This window comes from Diospyros lotus, chromosome 14 (assembly GCF_014633365.1).
Source record: "Diospyros lotus cultivar Yz01 chromosome 14, ASM1463336v1, whole genome shotgun sequence".
In the NCBI taxonomy this organism is placed as follows: Eukaryota; Viridiplantae; Streptophyta; class Magnoliopsida; order Ericales; family Ebenaceae; genus Diospyros; species Diospyros lotus.
The window spans coordinates 29,682,728-29,703,510 of NC_068351.1; the positions used below are offsets into that span (position 1 = coordinate 29,682,728).

Genomic DNA, 20,783 nt, shown 5'->3' on the forward strand with positions numbered 1-20,783 from the left:
GACTTACATCAATATTTTATCCAATAGTCATGATAATATTTTCCCTTATTAACCTTAACCCTTTATCTATTATCTTTGACTATAAAATCTAAAATCTCATCTTTATTGCCTTTGTCTAGCCAACACCACGATCATTATCTTCATTTTTTCTTGTTTTGTCTATCATACTTTTCAAATCTTATCTTTATTATTTTTTAATTATCTTCCTCAACCTGTTTCATATGAAATATCCCGCTTCTTGCTGGGTCCATTTGTAATATTCTTTTACTTAGGTGGTCTTTATGTGATAAACAAATCTCAGCGCGATCGCGGGCTTGGGGCAGTCTTTAGGGCAATATTATTATACATCTTCTTCTTCAAGATTGGGAATTTGTCTGTGAATGAACAAACCCTTCCATGGCCACCGCCTCCCAAACCCGAGTTCCTCCCTCTACTCCTCCCGTCGCGGCAGAGAACAGCCCCTCTCAGCCGTCAGGGACGACTCCCGTTCTCCAACATGGGCCCCTAAACCTCCCAATTCCAAACCGTTCGCCAACTCAAACCCTAAATTCAGTCCCCCTACTCCGCGGCCTCTCCACCGCCCTGTCAGCCTTCTACCGCCGCTATGACGAGTTACAAGAGCACCTCGATTTCATCCGAACCTTCATTGACTCCAAATTGCCCGCAGACCTCGCCGCCTCCCTCCCCGCCCTTCCGGAAGCGACTACTGCGATTCTCCTGGCGGCCGACGAGTTGGAGAAAGGCAATCGGGCGACCAACGATAAGCCGTCTTCTGAAATGGGGATCCATTCTTTTTGCAAGAGTATGTGTAGCCGGAGCGTCCGAAAGTACATCATGACGCATCTCTCGGACACTGCGAAGCTCCGCAAAGAAGTTCCCGAAGCTCTGAAGCTTGCGGAAGACCCTCCGAAGCTTGTTCTTGAATGTTTCGGCCGGTTTTTCCTTCAGGGCATCAAAGCGTACACTAAGGACTCGCCGATGATTCCGGCGAGAGAGGCTTCCATTTTGATTCTGGAGTTGTTTCTTCTGATGGGTTGTGATAACAATCAGATTGAGGCCAAGTTGAAGGAAGAAGCTGAGTCGGCGGCTGTGGCGTGGAGGAATCGGCTCATTGTAGAAGGTGGCTTGAGCAAAGCTTGTGAGATCGAAGCTCGGGGTTTGCTGCTTCTTATTGGTTGTTTTGGCATACCTAGTGTGTTTAAGAATGAAGATATTGCGGATTTGGTTCGGGCAGGAAGGGCAAGGGGGATTTCGGATGCCCTTCGGCGGTCAGATGTTCTCCTCGCAAGGATTCCGGGTACTTTTCTCATGTGCACCTTCCTGTAGATTCATGCATTTCATGTTCAAACTATGATGTTTTTGTTATTTGGGTTATTGAGTTCGTACGTTTATAATTATATGGTTTTGTGATTTATGTTTAAGCTACAGAGTTATCTTGGGTTGTTATTCATAAACAAAGTTCAGAGAGCAATGACTGGACGAAAGAGAAGATGCATATGAAGGAAAAAGTGCTAAAATATACGATGGAAATTGGAGATCCCTCTGTGGCATGGATATTATTTATTTATTTATGATAAGTAATGCAATATCATTAATTCTCTGTTTGGGAGTTGGGTGGGGTAGGAGATGGAACCCAGAACAGTACATAATGGAATTGAAGGAAGGGTGAGTAATGACAAAGTAATAAACAAAGTGATAATTATCCCATCCGCTTTGTTTTATTAATATCTATAGATAGATATTTGAATAGTAAGAATAAAATAGTAAAGTAAATAAAAATGTTTCTTAATGCCTTTCCTTTCACCTCTAGGCGTGGAACTACATAAAATTGATGATGTGCAATTGCCCCCCCCTCCCCTTTCAACTTCTACAATTTCCCTTTGACCCTTTGATATTGTGCATATAAATTATTATGCCCTAACACTTATCCCCTTGAAATAAAAAAGATGGGGGGCTAATTAAGTAATGCCCCACCTGACCCAAGGTCTCGACTACGCCATTGTTCACCTTCCTACACTAAGTGGGGTGTAAGGAAAAATGGAATGTGGGAGGGGAACACTCCTCCCCTCCCCTCCTTATACCCTATTTAAACAAGGGGTAAGAAAGTACCAAAAGAGGTTGAAGCCTGCACAACTATGTTTGTGTAGAAGAATATGTTACTTGAACTTGTTTTAGCTTGCTTTATCTATTGTGTTTCTGTTTAGTTAGCTGTTGTATTTGATATGTATGCTGCTTGTATTTGTTGTTAATTAGTTAGGCGGTGATTAGCATAAGTTGCGGTGATTAGCATAAGTGGCTTAGGCTCGTAAGTATATAAACTTAGCAAGCCTTTTCTCTTGTAAGGTTGATTTCATTTTTACCTTTAGTAAAAGAATTTCACGAGAGCATTTCTTTTCTCTGTCTCGGTTATCTTTGTGCCCTAGGTTTCCAATTGCCTTAATTGTCTTTACATTGTGAGGGAGATAGGGTCGAGGACAGAAAGATACATAATGGAAAGGAATGGAAAGGGAAATGAACTAACATAAAGTTTGTTACCCTTCCATTGTTTGGGAAACATGAAATGTAAATGAATGTAATATAACTTTCCTTTGTTTGGATGGAGAATGGAAGGTGACTGACTATGGTAAAGATAACAAAAATATTTCTCCTTTCCTTCCTTACACCCCGAATTGGGGAGTAAGGAAAATAAGGGTACAGTAGGGGGTGTCACACTCGTAAGGTAGAATTGTCTATTACTTTAAATTTCCATTATGTTGAGTAAGAGTACTAGAGTCATTACAAGTTGTTGGGTAGGGGGATACCTTACCTTCTAGAAGGCCCCTAACCACCTATATATGCAAGAGCCACACGCTCCTAAAATGGCAATCAATGAGAATATTCTAATTTGCCCCCCTTTCTCTCTCTTTTCTGTTATTCTCTCTCTCTCTCTCTATTCTCTCTCCCTATCTCTCTTTCTTTCTCATGAGAACTATCGAATTCCTTATTGAAATTCTACCATTGTCCTTGTCAGTACCTCTAACACTGACAATTGGTATCAGAGTTGACGGTCGTTGGCCAAAAAACATGGTGGAAGGGACTCGTATGAGGTAGCTGGAGTCACGATTGGATGTCATAGAGATGGGGTTAAGACAGAGCCATGAACAAGTGGACGAAGGATTGGAAATTGTAGAAGCGAAGGTCAGGAACATCCAAGAAGATCTAAGTCGTATTTGAGCAGATGTTTTAGAGGTCAAAAGGAACTTAAGAGGAGATTTCGCGCACTTACGGGAGGAATTCTGGGGGTTGAGCTAGCAGCTGAGTGTTGCATTAGCCATTTTCTCTAGACTTACCAACGCTAGCTTGCTAATGGATTTCCCATCTAGAGCAGTTGCTGTCCCGATCATCCCCGGAGCTAAAGGAAGATAAGAGCATGAAAAGCGGATGGAGTTCGCTCCTAAAGCCGTTCAAAGAGGCAGCATGGCAAACCAGCATAACACTTCCATGTTGAAATTGGAGATTCTAGTGTTGGGAGAAACCCTGGTGGTGGATTAGAAGATGTGAACGCTTCTTCTATCATTATAGGGCGGCGGAGGAGAACAAGGTAAATATGGTGATTGCGTTCTTAAATGATGTAGCAGTTGCATGGTTCCAAAGTTGGAGTGGGCGGACGAATGAGTTACGGTAGTCGGAGTTCGTAGAAGAGTTTTGTGATAGATTTGGAGAGAGTAGCTTGATGGACGTGGTGGAACAATTCAACAAGTTAAAGCAAGAAGGAATGGTTGAAGAATACTAGGCCAAGTTTGAGGAGCTGAAGTCTATGATCAGCCATGCTCATCCCACACTCGATTGTCATGACCCTAAGAGCAATAGAGGGGCAAAATTGTAATAGGGATATAAATAGTTGTTAAGAGGGGATTTTGTAATTTGTTAGAATTTCAGTTGTTCTGCACATGGGTGCATGGGTTGAGGCCAAATGGATTGCACATGGGTGCAGGAGCGGTGAGGCTATAAATAAGCCACTGCTGTAGGAAGAAATCAGGTTTTGAATTGATAAATGAAACTCTAATTTCTCTTTCTAGAATTCTCTCCCAATCTCCCTCTAGTTTCCTTATGCTTTCTCTTTAATTTCTTCCTTTATCTGTTCTTATTTCCCTCTCCTTGTTGTTCTGTTGTATTCCTACCCCATTTCTTGCTACCTTTCCTTCCCTATCCATCTAATTCTTCCTTTGATTTCTCTATCAAAATCCTAGGTACATGACAAATTGGTATTAGAGCAATCGTTCTTTGGCTATGAGTTCAGAAATTCAATAGTGTCTTATTTGATTTGAAGTAAGCAAGCCATATTCAAATTAGAGCAAATTGGTCATTGAAAGCGAATTCAAGTGACTCTTAGTGGAAGCGGATGAGTTGTGGATTTTGACGATTTTGGCCGATACGAGTGACCAAGTAATTCTTGCTCGAGTCTTGAAGGCTAAGTTGACAGCAACTCTTAGTTGTGAATTCAGTGAGCGTTGGTCAATAATTGCAAACGAGCAGGCCAGGTAATTTTGAATTGGAAGGCGACTTGGCCAAATAGATCTGATTGTGATTTCGACAAGTTCTTAACAGTTGGGCTTGTATTTGGAGGCATAGTTGGGCAGCTAGAGTAGGAGAGTATTGGAGACGGGCATGATAACGGTGACTCCTAAGGGAGTTCCAATTTGATCAGAATTCTCAGACGAGCAAGCAGTGTTCTAAAAGGCGCTAGGCGCTAGTCGGGCGCCAGGCTGGGGCCTAGCGCCTAGGGGGCCTAGGAAAATTGTTTTTATTTTTTATTTTTTAACTTTGTGATGTAATTTGATGTTATTTTCAATTAAATTAAAGTTGAAAAACATCAATAATGCAACATAAATCAATAATACAACAATAATGGAATGACAAGTGAAATATAGAATTAAGCATGAGAAAACAATTGTTGTAGATCAGTTCTAGATTCAAACTTCAATAAGACAAAAGCAACAATAATGCAACATAAACCATATTTGAAGAATCTAAGTATCTAACTATCTAATTGGAATTCTTCCTCTCCATATTCTTCCAATACATGATCTTCATCAGACTCAAAATCAAATTCATTGAGCTCTTGCTCATCTTCTTCTTCTTCTGATTGAAAATCATCTTCATGAAGCTCTTTCATCCTAGAACTTCTTCGAGGTTGAAGCATCTCGTCTGCTCCGGATGCTTCACCAATCACTTCCCAAGTAAGTCCCGTACCAGGCTCAATTTCTTCATCATCTCCTCCTTCAACAATCCATCTTTGTGCATTGCTAGCATCACTAGCAAGTAGCACATCAATATTCCTTTCCTTCTCCCTCTTTTGCTTGTTCATCAGTTTTGCATTAAATTGGACATAGACAAGATTGTTCAATCGATGCACATTCAGTCTATTTTTTTTCTTCGTATGTATCTACATAAATAAAATAAAAGTAATATCAATTTAAATGATAGATAAGTTATTGATATTAAAGAAATATAGTTCATATTTTCATATGCACTAATCCCTTCAAAAGTGCTCCAATTTCTTTCACAATCGGATGAACTACTGGTTAACGAGAGCATTCTTGTTGCCATTCGTTGCAAGTTTGGAGTTTGATCTCCATAAGTCATCCACCATGTAACTACATAAGTTAACAAGTATAAAGTAAACAAATTTATACACTAATACACATTAGGAACTAAGAAAAGGATTAAAGGAATTTTATACCTGGATTATAATTGTCATCATTTTTTGCACAGCCTTGAGCTGCCCACACTTTTCCAAAAGCTCCCTCTTTACGAGTATACTTTGACAATTCAACATTTATGACATGACCTTGCAATTCAAAATGATCATCACCATGATAAAACATCTCCACACAATTAAAAAACCCATCCATCACTTCATTATCAAGATATATAGTCTTATTCTTGAAAAGGTAGTAGGGATTCAAAAGGTAAGCCGCCAAATGCAATGGACTATCTAGCATATCTTTCACCCTTGTTTCAATAATCTCTATAACAGGCTGATAGTTTTTCTCAAGATTATTTAGGATCTCCTTAATATCTTCCTTTGCTTGCTTAATCTCTCCATATAAAAAACCCATAGAAGGCTTTCTATCTGCATCAAAAATTCGAAGCACCTTCACCAAAGGTGCAAAAACCTTAAGGCATAAAGTTACACCATTCCAGAAAGCAATGCTCATCACAGTAGCATATGCTGCTTTCCCTTTAACATTCTTTGACCATTTACACTCCTCCCATTCAGAGCTAGTAAACATGGACCTCAATTGGGCCTTTTTCTCCATCAAACTCTGCAAAGTAAGAAAAGAAGAAGCAAATCTAGTGACTCCCGGTCTCACTATATCCCTCTTCTTCATAAATGACCTCATTAAGGACAAGGTCTTATGGTGTGTATAAATTAAGATTGTCAAACTCTTTGCCTGATCAATGACTTTCTTATATCTTGGCATTTTTCCAATACTTTCAAGCATCAAGTTGATGGTGTGAGTAGCACATGATGTCCAAAAGATATTTAGCCTCTTCAACTTTAATAATTTTGCCGCTCCCATATTGTTGGCAGCATTGTCGGTTACTACTTGGACGACATTTTGTGGCCCAACTTGCTCAATGCACTTGTCCACATACTCAAATATGAGTTCACTTGTATGTGCTTCATCTGATGCTTCTTTTGAAGAAAGAAAAGTAGTGCCCATGCTAGAATTAACACATAGGTTCATGATGCTTCTTTTTTTTCTGTCTGTCCAAGCGTCTGTCATAATAGAGCACCCATTTTGTGCCCATTCTTCTTCATGCTTCTTCAGTAAGTCTTTCATTCTGTCAACCTCTTCCTTTAATAACGGTTCTCTCAACTGGTATTGACTAGGAGGTTTGAACCTCGGCCCAAATTGACCAACCGCCTCAACAAACAATTTGAAGCTATCATGATCAATAGCATTGAAAGGTATACCAGCTTCGTACACCCATCTAGCACAATATCCTTGTACAGTCTGTGTTCTCTCTTTAAACAATGTTTCACTAATATTTTGTTGCCTTTGCGTCATTCTCGAACTCAAACAAATTTCAGGACTAATGGAGCTTGCAAACTTATTTATAGGGCCAAGAGTACGAGGGGCTTTTTTACTCCCTAACTCTTCCAATTCATCTTCATCATCCACCCCTTTCCCCTTGTCAGAAATATTAACCGAGGATCTCATCATATCTTCCTCCTGCTTCTTATTCTTCTTCTTACTCTTTGCCTCAGCAATAGCATTCTTGCATTTAGCTTTATCATCCGGAGAAGATTTTGGACATGCAGAAACATTTCCGGAAATGTGGCCGATGTGTTCTTTGACTCTGTAAACTCCTCCAGACATAACTTTACCACACAACTTGCATTTAACTTTATCCATGTTCTTTGGATTAATTAACATTCCATACTCCCATTTGACATCATTTGATTTCTTTTTAAGAACTGAGGCAGCATCGGACGATGCTTCCATACTCCCAATTCCATCCGACATGACTTCTTTTTTTTTTCTTTTTTTTCCTGAGTAAATTGACATTGAATGATTGAATTAAAATAGATAATTAGGCTAACTAGCTAACAAACAAAGCCAAAAACTAACAATATATAGTCCAAGCAGCACCAGCAACAGCAAGCAGCAACAAAGGCAGCTTGCTACATTTGTTGCTTGCTTGCAAGTTGCAAATGTTAATTTTTTAAATACATTAATAATAATAATTAATAAGTATTTGAATAACAAATAATCAGATATTAATGTAATTATATAAATACTAAATTAAATAACAGAAAAATAAAAAAAAACAAAACGGGGAGAAGCAACAGCAAGCAGCAGCAGCGCTGCTGCTTGCTTATTGCTGCTACTACTTACCGAAGGAGGTGGAGGCCCGGAGGGTGAGTGAAGATTGAAGAAGATGAAGGCTGAAGCTGCTGCAAGAGCAAGGCTGCAAGAGACAACTGTCAACTGTCAACCAGGGGGTGGCGGTGTGCGAGCAGCGAGCACGAGACGGTGGCGACGGCGAGTGAAGAAGGTGAAGTTGTAACAGAAGAGACAACCAGAGTGTGGCGTGGCGGTGTGTGAGCACGAGATGGTGGCAACGGGCCGACGATGACTCTGCAACTACAAGAGACGGTGGCGGCGTGCGAGCACGAGAGAGGCGACGACGACGGCGACGGCGATTCAGCAATAGACTATTGGTGGCGGTATGCGCGAGAGAGAAGGGGAAATTGACGAGAGAAAGGGGTAACGGGTAAGGAAACAAAACCCTAATCAATTTATACTAAATGCTTCACGCGGCCCAGGCGGTCGATTTGGCCGCCTTGGCCAGGCGATTCACGCGGCTAGGCGTACGCCTTGGACGCCTAGGCGTCGCCTGGTACCGACTAGCCGGGCCGACGCCTAAGGTGGCCGATTTGGCCATAGTCGCGGCGGCCAGCGGCCGCCTAGCCCCTAGGCGGCCGCCTAGGCCGCGTTTTTGTTCACTGCTAGCAAGGCCTTCCCATCCTTGTAGCTGTTCGCAGGAGAATTTCAAAGAAACTGAAACCATTGATTCTCAATTCTGGAGAATTTTGCTAGTTGCATCACAATCGCTCAAGGAAGGTGAGCAGTCCAGACGATTCCAATGGTGAATTCCGGGGATTTGGCGGAATTCTAGCAATTTGAAAGGTTGTTTGACTTTGGAGCAATGGTGAATGAAGGTGATTAACGAAGGTGAACAATGGTGGATTCTAGAGCAGTTGTTCTTCGACTGTGGTTCATGCAATTTTGGGTAAATTGATTCCAACGTCTCTCATCGAAATTGATTTGAGTAGTCCGACGAACTTTCCTTGTCGCAACAGAATCTGGGACTTCGACTGCTGTAGACGCAGTTTAGGGAGGCAACCACAGAGCATTTTGCAATCTGATAGCAGATCGGAATGTGCAAGAATTCTGAAGAAGAGTCGGTGGCCTCGGCCATTGGACGATGATTGGGGTGTGGGTCACGGCTGTTGTAGGTCTTAATTGGCGGCGAGTGCAGTGATTCCCAGGCTATGATTGCTCCATTCCATCATTGCTAATTTCCAATGCTCCACAACGATTAATTTCTAATCGTTTATAGGCATTACTTTTCGATGGTTCTAGGTTTGAATTTTGAGAGGCGAAGTAGACCGAATTAACGTAGTTGAGGCTGTGGTTCCAATTCAAGTTGAAGGTTATTGAATCTGGAAAATTCTGCAAGATTAGCAATGTCGGAAGGGATGTGGATGAAGAACCTTGAGTCCGATGTGCATCGGTTCCACTCGGTAGCCACTGATCTGCAGGCTCGAGTGGAATTACTGGAGATCGGAACCAAATGCAGCCATGAAGCAATCATGGCATTGGATCGGTAGTTGGAGACCTCTTTAGGGGGCTTGGAGAGAAGGTTGAATGGGATTATAGATGAAGTGGGAGCTTAGATTAGGTATGAACTATAGAATTTCATGGACATGTTCACTCGCCAAAATTAGTCATCTCTGAAGGGATCGACTTCAAATATTCTAGAGAGTATTGGGAGGTCTTTTGCTACATCTTTCTCTGCTCAATATAGTGCAGCTTCCCTTGTTTCTATTCATGTAGAAACCATTCAAGGGCTGCACAATGTATATGGGAGCTTTAATGTTCCCACTATGCCTGGCACGCTTGCATCTAGAAACTCTACAATAAATAAGGTTCCTTCAAGTGGAGTTCAACAACATGCTGGAAGCCTTTCTAGTGGTCATTTTGCCTCAAATAATCTCCCTATTGCCCTTTCTCAGATATCTCATGGTAGCACACATGGTCATACAGGGGTGGCAAATAGTGGTGGAATGAGTGTTGTTGGAAGCCTGGATATAGTAATGGGACAAATGGAGTTGGTGGGTATATTCTTGAGATTCTTCCAACCTCTGTTGCAATTGGTAACTGGGGTGCTGTTCCAGGAATAGGAGTATCTCCAATTCTTGGAAATGCAAAATCTCAAATTACAAACTCAATGGGAAACATAGTTGGTGGGGGCAACATTGGGAAGAACATGAGCTCTGGTGAGGTTGCTAGGGTAACTACAAAAGGACCATCAGATCTTTTTGAAAAAGAAGTTCTTGTAAAGGGATATTCCAACAAACATGAAGAAAAATGAGTTGTTGAATTCATTGCATGGAATCAGAGTGGCGTAGCAGATATTGGTGCTGGAGTCTTTCCTCAGATTTCGAACTTACTGAAATACAATCAGATTTGGAACGAAACGTTGACTTGTTGGATGAGTCTATATAAAGTAGCTCGGAGTTGGAGCTGAGAATGGCAATGCCTGTGACATTTATCCTAGGCGGGATCAAGATTGGATGGTCCACATGTAGTTGAAGGCATTCATCAAGGACTTGGACTAAAATGGTGTCACATTCCTAGGGTTAGCTAGAATTGTGATAGGAATTAGGGGAGAATCAGAATTGAAGGAAGGGGGAAATCAACAGAAAGAGGGAGAAGAATTAGAGAAGAAACGAGAGGGAGATTAGAGAGAAATCTTAGAGAGAAAAATGATAAATTCAAGCATATCCCATCTGATTACAGTAGCCCTTTATATAGGCATATCAGATTGCATAACCATCCTCATGCTTCTAACTAATTGCTAAAATCTCTCTTAATAAGCCTATTACTACATTACCTCTTTAATGCTCCTTGGGTCATGACAAATGGTGATGAAATATTAAGGAAATTGGGGTCACTGTTAGCCAATCTTCTGGAAGTACACCAGCCTACATTGATGAAATTGTGGTGGGGAAAGTTGTCGAGGTGTACATGAGAACTACTACAAATCTGCTACGCATACAGAGGATTTTCAAAACTTCTCCATCCAAGCTGTGGAAGAGAAGGAAAAAGGCATATAGGAAGCTGTGGAGGTTTGGCATTTTGATAGATTATTGAAGATAATCTACCTTGATTTACTATAAAATGAAGAGAATTACACTGAAAAAGTAGGAAAATGGACTTTCAAGAGGTCCACTCTCTCCCAATATCTTCCTTCCTTCTGAATGGCCTCTCTATTTTACTATTTTCCTTATTTATATGTTGCTCCAGCTATGCTCCTCTAACAGAATCTGTTGTACGCACATGCTACTTGCCTGCTCTCCCCATAATGCCCCTTTAACCGTATTTGTTTCTTTTCTCCTCTCCCTTATCCCTATTCTGCCCCTGCTTCTTTCGTCTATGGTAACAGAATTGTATGGGTCTTATGGGTCTTCTATCAATGCCTCCCCCCATAGAACTCACCTTGTCCTCAAGGTGGAAGTCAGGAAATTGTTGCTGGAGCATGTCATAGGGTTCCAGGTGGCTTCCAAGGGTGGCAGCCCTTTCCACTAAATGAGTACATCCAAGCCTCTTAAGTTCTTACCCATTCTCGGCCTTACTCCAATAACGGCTTCCGGTTCTACTAACATCTCAAGTTCTTCATTGAGCTGGCTAGGTATATCCGTTATGGTAGTGAGCATACCGTTGGCCTTGCGTAATTGGGAAACATGGAAGATGGGATGAATGCTACAAGTCGCAGGCAAGGACAGCTTGCAAGCGACTTGCCCAACCTTCTTCTCCACAGCGAATGGGCCATAAAATCGGGGTTCTAGCTTCTCATTAGGACATGCAGCCAGCAACTTGCGACCGTAGGGTTTGATCTTCAAATAAACCATGTCTCCCACTTCAAACTGAACATCCCGCCTTTTCCCATCTGCCCTTGCTTTCATCTGAGCTTGAGCCCGCTGTAATTGAGCATTTAATTCATCCAACATCCGATCCTTTGCAACCAGCTGTTGCTCCACTGTCGACACCGGGGTGGACTCCCTTTCGAACCGTAATAACCCCGGAGGCTCCCATCCATAAACCGCCTGGAAGGGAGTAAGTTTGGAAGCCGTGTGGTAAGAAGTGTTGTACCATAACTTCGCCCATGGTAGCCAGCTGAACCAAGCCTTGGGTCTTCTTGACGCAAAGCATCGTAAATAGGTTTCTAGTGTCCGGTTTAAAACTTCCGTCTGCCTATCCGATTGGGGGTGGTAAGTTGCATTTCTACATAGATTCGTGCCTTGGAGGCAAAATAATTTTGCCCAAAAATGGCTCATGAAGACTTTGTCCCTATCTGACACAATAGATCGAGGCACCCCGTGTTGGCGTATCACTTCCTTTACAAAAATCGCAGCTACACTGCTAGCAGTAAAAGGGTGTTTGAGCCCTATGAAATGTCCATATTTACTCAATCTATCCACCACGACCAATATGCTGTCCATATTTTCGGATCTAGGCAAGCCTTCAATAAAATCCATAGCTATATCTTCCCATACCTGACCGAGAATTGGGAGTGGCTGCAAAAGGCCCCCAGGTGATAAAGCTTGGTATTTGTGCTGTCGGCAGATGGTACATTGGTTCACATAGCGGTGGATATCCTCCTTCAATCCAACCCAGTATACATTCGCTGCTATTCGCTTGTATGTCTTCAAGAAGCTTGAATGCCCACCCAAACTCCCATCGTGCCTCTCTTGGAGCAATGTAGGAATCAAAGTTGATCCCTTAGGTAAGTATAATCTGCCCTTGAAGAAGAGTTGATTATTGGCCCACTGATAGTCGGGTTTGGCCGACGGATCCAGCTGGATTTCCTTGATTAATTTTTGCAATTCCACATCTGCCTCCACTTCCTTAGCCAGTTGTTCAAGTTGAATAACCATAGGAACTGTTATTGCAAAAAGACCAGTTGGGCGATTGATTCTAGAGAGGGTATCGGTTGCCTTGTTCTCCCACCCGGGCCGATATTGGATATCAAACTGAAAGCCCATCAGTTTTAGCAACCATTTTTGGTGTTCGGGACTCACCAATCTTTGCTCCATGAGAAACTTCAAGCTCCTTTGATCGGTGCATATGATAAACTTATAGCCTAATAAATAGTGCCTCCATTTTTGGACAGCGAACACTATTGCCATCAACTCCCGCTCATACACCGACTTATTGTGACTGTTAGGATTAAGGGTATGGTTGTAAAAAGCAATGGGGCGATACTCTTGTATCAACACAGCCCCTAAACCTGATCTAGACGCATCCGTTTCCACCTCAAACCGTTTAGTGAAATCGGGTAATGCCAACACTGGTAAGGAGGTCATCGCTTTCTTCAACTGTTGGAAAGCTTTTTCTGCTGTTTCATCCCAACCGAACCCGTTCTTTCTTATTTTTTCTGAGAGGCCAAGCCAACTTCCCATAATCTTTCACAAACCGTCTATAGTACCCTGTCAGCCCCAAAACCCCCCGTAATTCTTTTATCGACCCCGGCCTTAGCCACTCAAGCATGGCCTTAACCTTGGACTGGTCAGCAGCCACCCCTTCGCGTGAGATGACATGGCCCAAATATTCCACTTCCCGTTGCCCGAACTGGCACTTTTTTCTGTTGGCGTAGAGCTGGTTTGCAGCCAACACCTGCAGCACCTCCTTTAAATGTTGCTCATGTGCCCCCAAGTCCTTGCTAAATACCAAAATATCATAAAAAAAAAACCAACACGGATCGTCTCAACTGACGAGGGACTGAAATGTTGCCGGCGCATTGGTCAGCTCGAAGGGCATAACCAAGAACTCGTAGTGCCCCTCGTGAGTACGGAATGCCGTCTTCGGCACATCTTCTTCCTTAACTCTAATCTGGTGGTATTCGGCCTTCAAGTCCAGCTTTGAAAACACCGTGGCCCCATGCAATTCATCTAACAACTCATCAATCACTGGGATAGGAAATTTATCTAGCACCGTTACTTTATTCAAGGCTCGGTAATCTACACAAAACCTCCATCCCCCATCCTTTTTTTTTAACCAACAAAACAGGACTGGAGAAGGGACTAATACGAGGTCTAATAATCCCTGCAGCAAGCATTTCCCGTACTAGCCTCTCAATTTCATTTTTTTGAACATAGGGGTAACGATAGGGCCTCACGCTTACCGGAGAAGCTCTTGGCTATAAGTTGATAGCATGTTCTCGTGTCCTCCTTGGTGGCAGCCCTTTTGGATCATTGAATATGTCACCAAACTCGGCCAACACTTGCTGGATGCCACCCTGTGTGACAGCAGTGAATTCCCCACAATCTGCCGAGAGACACCCTAATTTAAGAAGCACTCTCTCCCCACTGTCCTTTAGTGCTTTCATGATGGCCTTCAAGGTGACAAGGGTTTTGCTTAAGCTGGGATCCCCTTGCAACGTGACCATCACCCCTCCTGCATTGAATCTCATAGTTAGGGACTTCCAATCAACCTGTACCTTGCCCAAGGTTGCCAACCATTTCACTCCTAGGATGACATCTGAATTGCCCAGCTCCAAGGGAAGGAAGTCCTCGGTTATCTCCTAATTTTGAAGAGAAAGAAGCACCCCCTTATAGATTCCGGCGCCCTGCACAGCAATCCCTGTTCCCATGATCACTCCATAACCCGTCGTCTCTGACCTTGGCAGTCCCAATGTCTGTACCAGCTCAGCTGAAATGAAATTATGCGTAGCCCCGCTGTCTACAAGTACTACCACCTTGTGGCCAGCAATCTGCCCTCGCACCTTCATGGTTTGGGGCGGGGTAAGCCCCACCACGGAATTCATAGACAATTCTATCACCTCTCCCTTAGCCTCCTGCACCTCCCGTTCACCACCTCCATCCGTCTCCTCTTCTACCCCCAGCTCATCCTTCTCTTCGTCATAAATTACCATGACTTGTAACTCCCTGTTTTTGCAGCGATGCCTAATAGAGTACTTCTCATCACATCTAAAGCATAGGCCCTTCTCTCGTTTGGCCTTCAATTCTGTCTCACTCAGTCTCTTGAAAGGCGGATTACTCCCCTTACCGGCAACCGGATTCTGGTGCAGCACAACCGCATTGGTCGTTGCTGGCTTTGGCGATGTTGGTGGGGCAATCGTGCTCACCGATCGGTGCTGGTTCGGAAATGGGTTGAAGTGAGTTGTTCCCTTGTTTTGACCACTTCCGAAGGAGCCTCCTCTGACTACCATGTTTCTTTCCTTAATTCGTTGGGCCACTTTCATGAGCTGATCCAATCCATTCGGCCCTAGTATTCGCAGTTCCGCTCTGATTTCTGGCTTCAACCCATTGATGAATTGGCCCTCCAACAAGGCCTCCGGCAAGCCTTCGAGAGGTGAAGCCAATGTCTCAAAGCAAAGGTGATACTCTCTAACTGATCCCCATTGCTTAAGGGCAAGGAATCTCTCCTCCAGGGTCCCTTCATGTGTGGACCTAAATCGGTTCCTTAGCATCACCTTCAATTCTTCCCAACTCCGTATCCTCCTCTGCCTTTGTTCCCATTGGAACCAAGCGAGTGCTGGCCCATCAAAATAGAGAGCTGCGGATTCTAACTTCTCAAGTGCTGACAACTGATTAACGATGAAATACCTTTTAGCCCTGAAAATCCAACCATTTGGATCTTCTCCCTTGAAAATTGGCATTTCCAGGCGCCTCCCCTTGTAATTGGACCTTCTTGCCCCTTCGACTCCATCATCCCCCTTGCTTCTGCCCATTCTCACTTCCGGCGTTCCCTCCATGAACGAAGAGGAACCCTGCGGCATCTTCGTTCCCTCCCGCTTCCCTTTTCTCCCTCGTTCCTGTTCATCCCAATGCACCATCAGGAGAGCGAACTGATCAATTAGAGTGGCCATGTTTTTCTCAATTCCACTCGCCTTCTGCATTTCCGATTTTAGCGACTCCAACCCACTGTACAACCCATCTATCTACCCTTCCAGGTCCCCTACTCGGTTTTGCTGCTCTGATACCAAAATGAGAGATTACTGAAGATAATCTACCTTGATTTACTATAAAATGAAGAGAATTACACAGAAAAAGTAGGAAAATGGACTTTCGAGAGGTTCACTCTCTCCCAATATCTTCCTTCCTTTCGAATGGCCTCTCTATTCTACTATCTTCCTTATTTATATGTTGCTCCAGCTATGCTCCTCTAACAGAATCTGTTGTACGCACATGCCACCTGGTTGCTCTCCCCATAATGCCTCTTTAACCATTTTTGTTTCTTTCCTCCTCTCCCTTATCCCTATTCTGCCCCTGCTTCTTCTGTCTATGGTAACGGAATTGTATGGGTCTTCTATCACATTTTTTAGGGACAAGAAATGTTTTAAGGCAAGGGAGAATTGTCATGACCCTAGGAGCAATAAAATGGCAAAATTGTAATAGGGATCTAAATAGTTGTTAGAGGGTATTTTGCAATTTGTTAGAATTTCAGTTATTCTGCACATGGGTGCATGGGTTGAGGCCAAACGGATTGCACATGGGTGTAAGAGCGGTGAGGCTATAAATAAGTCACTATTGTAGGAAGAAATTAGGTTTTGAATTGATAAATGAAACTTTGATTTCTCTCTCTAGAATTCTCTCCCAATCTCCCTCTCGTTTCCCTCTGCTCTCTCTCTAATTTCTTCCATTCTCTATTCCGATTTCCCTTTCTTTGCTATTTTGCTATATTCCTTCCCCATTTCTTGTCGCCTTTTTTCCCCTATCCATCTAATTCTTCCTTTGATTTCTCTCAATTCTCTATCAAAACCCTAGGTACACGACATCGATGAGCATTACTTTGTGTCAAGTTTCCTCAATGGGCTGAATGAGGAACTTAGGCCTATGATCAAGATGTTTACAACCCACCATCGTGAGGCAGGCTGTAGAGAAGGCTTGGCTACACAAACTTTCCCTGGAAGCTTTCGTGAGGAAACAAAAGATCTCGTCCAAGGGAGCCGAAGAAGGTTGGCAGAGTCAGGGGGGAGGGTACAAGGGGGGAAGCTCCCAGATGAACAAAGGAGTCAGGGGGGAGGGTACAAGCGGGGAAGCTCCCTGATGAACAAAAGGGGTTACCTACCCAGAGCACCCATCCAGGCTGCCCCCATGAGATCTCTCACTATGGACCAAAAGAGATAGATGGGGCTATGTTTCAAATGTGGTGAGAAGTACACCCAAGGGCACATATGCAGGGAGCAATTGATGTAGATGGAAGGGCAAGAAGATGAGGATGAAGAAGAGGTAGATGAAGAAACAAAGGAGCAAGAAATAAGGGAAAACATTGAAGAAGAAGAGGGAGGACAGATCTCCCTTCATGCTTTGGAGGGCCAACCCTCTGAGAAGGTGATCAAAATTAGAGGAATGGTGGGAAGAAAGAAGTTGATTGTGCTCATTGATAGTGGGAGCATGCATAGTTTCTTGGATGAGCAATCATTGATAATGGGAGCATGCATAGTTTCTTGGATGAGAATATAGCTAAGGAACTCTCGTGTGTGTTGCAGACCACCATACCCTTTTCAGTGACTGTGACTAATGGCCACCAGATGATCAGTAGGTACAAATGTTAGGGGTTTACATGGAGAATGCATAGGTATGAATCTTCAGCAAACGTGAGGATCTTGCAACTAGGAGGGTGTCAAATCGTATCGGGAGTGGACTGGATGAGGACGGTGAGTCCTCTAATCTTTGATTTCAACACCTTAGAGGTGACCTTTGAGAAAGGAGGAAGGAGATTGACGTTGACCTGATGTATGGAAGGAGGAGAATGCAGGGCCATCTCGGGAAGTCACCTGCAGAGGCTATTTAAGCATGAAGAAGGAGCTATAGCCCAACTGCATTATGTAATTGCTGTTGAGGTGGATGAGAAAGGCAGGGGGAATGGCGAGTCTAGAACAAAGGACCGCCAATGGCTCAAACTAGATGGCCTCACCAGATCCCCAAGCAAGGTAAATCTCAATGACTCTTTACATTCCTTATTGGTTGAGTTTGAGAACTTATTCCTAGAGCCTTCATCCCTACCCCCTAACTGTTTCTTAGAACATACAATCCACCTTAAGCCTAACACAGAACCTATAAATGTCCGTTCCTACCGATACTCCCCTTCAGAAAGCAGAAACTGAACGTCTTGTTAAAGACATGCTTTCCAAGAACATAATCCAACCCATCCAAAGCCCCTTCGCATCCCTTGTTCTTCTTGTTAAGAAGAAAGATGGGAGCTAGAGGTTCTATATAGATTATGGATAGTTGAATTTCCACACGATAAAAAAACAAATTTCCTAATCCCATTATTGACGACTTGCTAGATGAATTGGCTGGAGCAACCATATATTCAAAACTTGATCTTAGATTCGTGTACCACCAAGTCCGGATGAGTTGTTCAGACATCCCCAAAATCGCCTTTTGTACTCACCAACGATTGTATGAATTCCAGGTTATGCCCTTTGGCCTAATCAATGCTCCAGCCACCTTCCAAGCATTGATGAACCATGTGTTTAGTCTCTATCTCCGAAAATTCATCTTAGTCTTCTTTGATGACATTTTAGTATATAGCCCTAACGTGGAACGACACTTAAACTATCTCAAAACCACTTTCCAAGTCCTTAGATCCCACCAATTGTTTGTAAAGAAGTCCAAATGTACCTTTGCAAAAGGGAAGGTGGAATACCTAGGGCACATAATTACAGGTGAGGGAGTAACCACAGATCTTAAGAAAATCACGACTATGATGGAGTGGTCGGTTCCCAAGACCATAAAGGAGTTAAGGGGATTCCTTGAGCTTACTAGCCTATTATAGGAAGTTCATTAAGGGCTATGGAGTGATCATCAAACCCCTAATTGAGCTGCTTAAGAAGAATGGATTCGAATGGAGTGACAAGGCAAAAGTAGCTTTTAACGCTCTGAAGATAGCTATGGTCCAAGCCCCTATTTTAGCCTTGCCTGATTTCACCAAATCTTTCACCCTAGAAACAGATGCTTGTGACACAGGAGTAGGGGCCTTGCCTGATTTCACCAAATCCTTCACCCTAGAAACAGATGCTTGTGACACAAGAGTAGGGGCAGTGTTGGTTCAAGAGGGCAGATCTATTGCATTCCTAGCCAGGCCTTAGCTCCCAAACATTTGGGGTTGAGCATATATGACAAAGAGCTTATAGCAGTCCTCATGGCGGTGGATAAATGGAGATACTATTTGGAAGAGAATCCATTTGTCATCAGAACACACCACTAAAGTCTAAAATTTCTATGGGAACAAAGGTTGCACACGCAACTTCAAAGGGAAGGGGTGACCAAATTGCTTGGGTTGGACTATACCATTTAGTACAGAAAGAGCAAAGAGAATATAGTGGCTGATGCATTATCTAGAAGGGAGGAAAAAAGAGAATGCCAAGCCATATCAATGGTAGTCCCTGATTGGATAAAGGAGGTATCAGGGAGTTATGAGCAGTCAACCTGGGCTAAAGACCTTGTTACATAGTTGGCAGCTGGGCCAACAAAGGGATATACCTTAAAGGCAGGCTTACTGAGGTACAAAGGGAGACTGGTGATTGGGGAAGACCCCCAACTTAGGGAAAGAATTTTGCAAGCTTTGCATGCATCGTCTATTGGAGAGGGCACTTGGGCTTGAACGTCACCTACAACAAGGTAAGGTAGTTATTCTTTTGGCTTGGGATGAAGAAGGAGGTTATTGCCTTTGTGCTAAGGTATCCTATATGTCAGAAATGCAAACATAAATAGGTGCCATACCCGGGGCTACTCCAACCCCTGGACATACTTGAACAAGCATGGCAACCCATCTCTATGGATTTTGTGGAGGGGTTATCGAGGTTTGAAGGTAAGAACACCATCTTGGTAGTTGTGGACTAGTTTACTAAGTTCAGTTACTTCCTTAGTATAGCCCAGCCATTCACAACCCCTTATGTGGCTAGATTGTTATTAGACGTTATGGTAAAGGTGCATGGCCTACCCTTATCCATCACTCCTGATAGGGATAAGGTGTTCACTAGCAACTTCTAGAAGGAATTGTTCAAACAATTGGGGGTTAGGTTGCACATGTCAACCGCATACCACCTTGAAACAGACGGGCAAACATAACATGTGAACCAATGTCTTGAGGTTTATCTAAGGTGTGTCTGCTTCTCCAAGCCAAAGAGTTGGAATAAATGGCTACCTCTTACTCAGTGGTATTATAATTCTAACTACCATAGCTCACTCAAGAGATCTCCCTTCAAGGCATTGTTTGGCTATAAGCCCCCATTGAAACTTGTAATGATGCACTATTGTAATGTGGAGCTTATGGTTGATCAACACTTGAGGTAGAGACAAGAGGCCTTGTAGGTGATCAAAAAGGAGCTAACAGTGGCACAACACAGGATGAAGCAATTGTCAGATTGGAGGAGGAGTGAAAGGAGTTTTGAGGAGGGTGATATGGTATATCTAAAAGTGAGGAGGCTCCAACAACAGCTATTCACCAGTCTTCTTCCAACTAAGTTAGGCCCTAAGTATTTTGGGCCATACCAAGTGGTAGCTAAAGTGGGAAGGGTGGCTTATCGGCTGCAACTTTCCAAAGGGATTGGAATCCACCCGGTCTTCCACGTGTCCCTCCTAAAGAAGTTTGTAGGACCCCATGACTCAGTCAGTGCAGAGCTGTCCTCTTGCCTTCCTTAGAGACAGACCCTCTAGAGACGACAGAGCCGTTGGCTGTGCTAGATGACTCTCTACCCTTGACACGTGCTGGTGTAATGAACCAACCGCCATCTAGATCACACCACGTGGGAGCATCTACCGGAGTTGCTCACACAATTTTCCCAAGTGATCAGACTATTGTAATTTCTTGAGGACAAGAAATGTTTTTTTAAGGGAGGGGGTATTGTCACGCTTCTAGGGTAGAATTGTCTATTACTGTTATAATTGGGAGCATTGGCAGTCCAAGAAATTACCCTATGAATCAAGAAAAATGTTCACTCTTGGACGCACTCACAATCCTCTTGGTTTG

At 43.2% G+C, this 20,783-nt stretch overlaps 1 protein-coding gene and 1 non-coding gene across 2 annotated transcripts in view; one reads left to right on the top strand and one right to left on the bottom strand.

Moving 5' to 3' along the window:
• Window positions 1–343: 343 nt before the first annotated feature.
• Window positions 344–20,783, top strand: part of LOC127789867 (protein FRIGIDA) — a 42,075-nt gene continuing 21,635 nt past the window's right edge. Inside the window, exon 1 of the mRNA XM_052318918.1 lies at window positions 344–1,297. Coding sequence (XP_052174878.1) covers window positions 397–1,297 — 901 coding nt within the window. The 5' untranslated portion in view covers window positions 344–396. The remainder of the gene's footprint in view (window positions 1,298–20,783) is intronic.
• On the bottom strand, window positions 9,534–9,614 carry LOC127791283 (small nucleolar RNA snoR35). The gene has a single exon (XR_008020920.1). It is a non-coding gene; the product is annotated as a small nucleolar RNA snoR35 (small nucleolar RNA).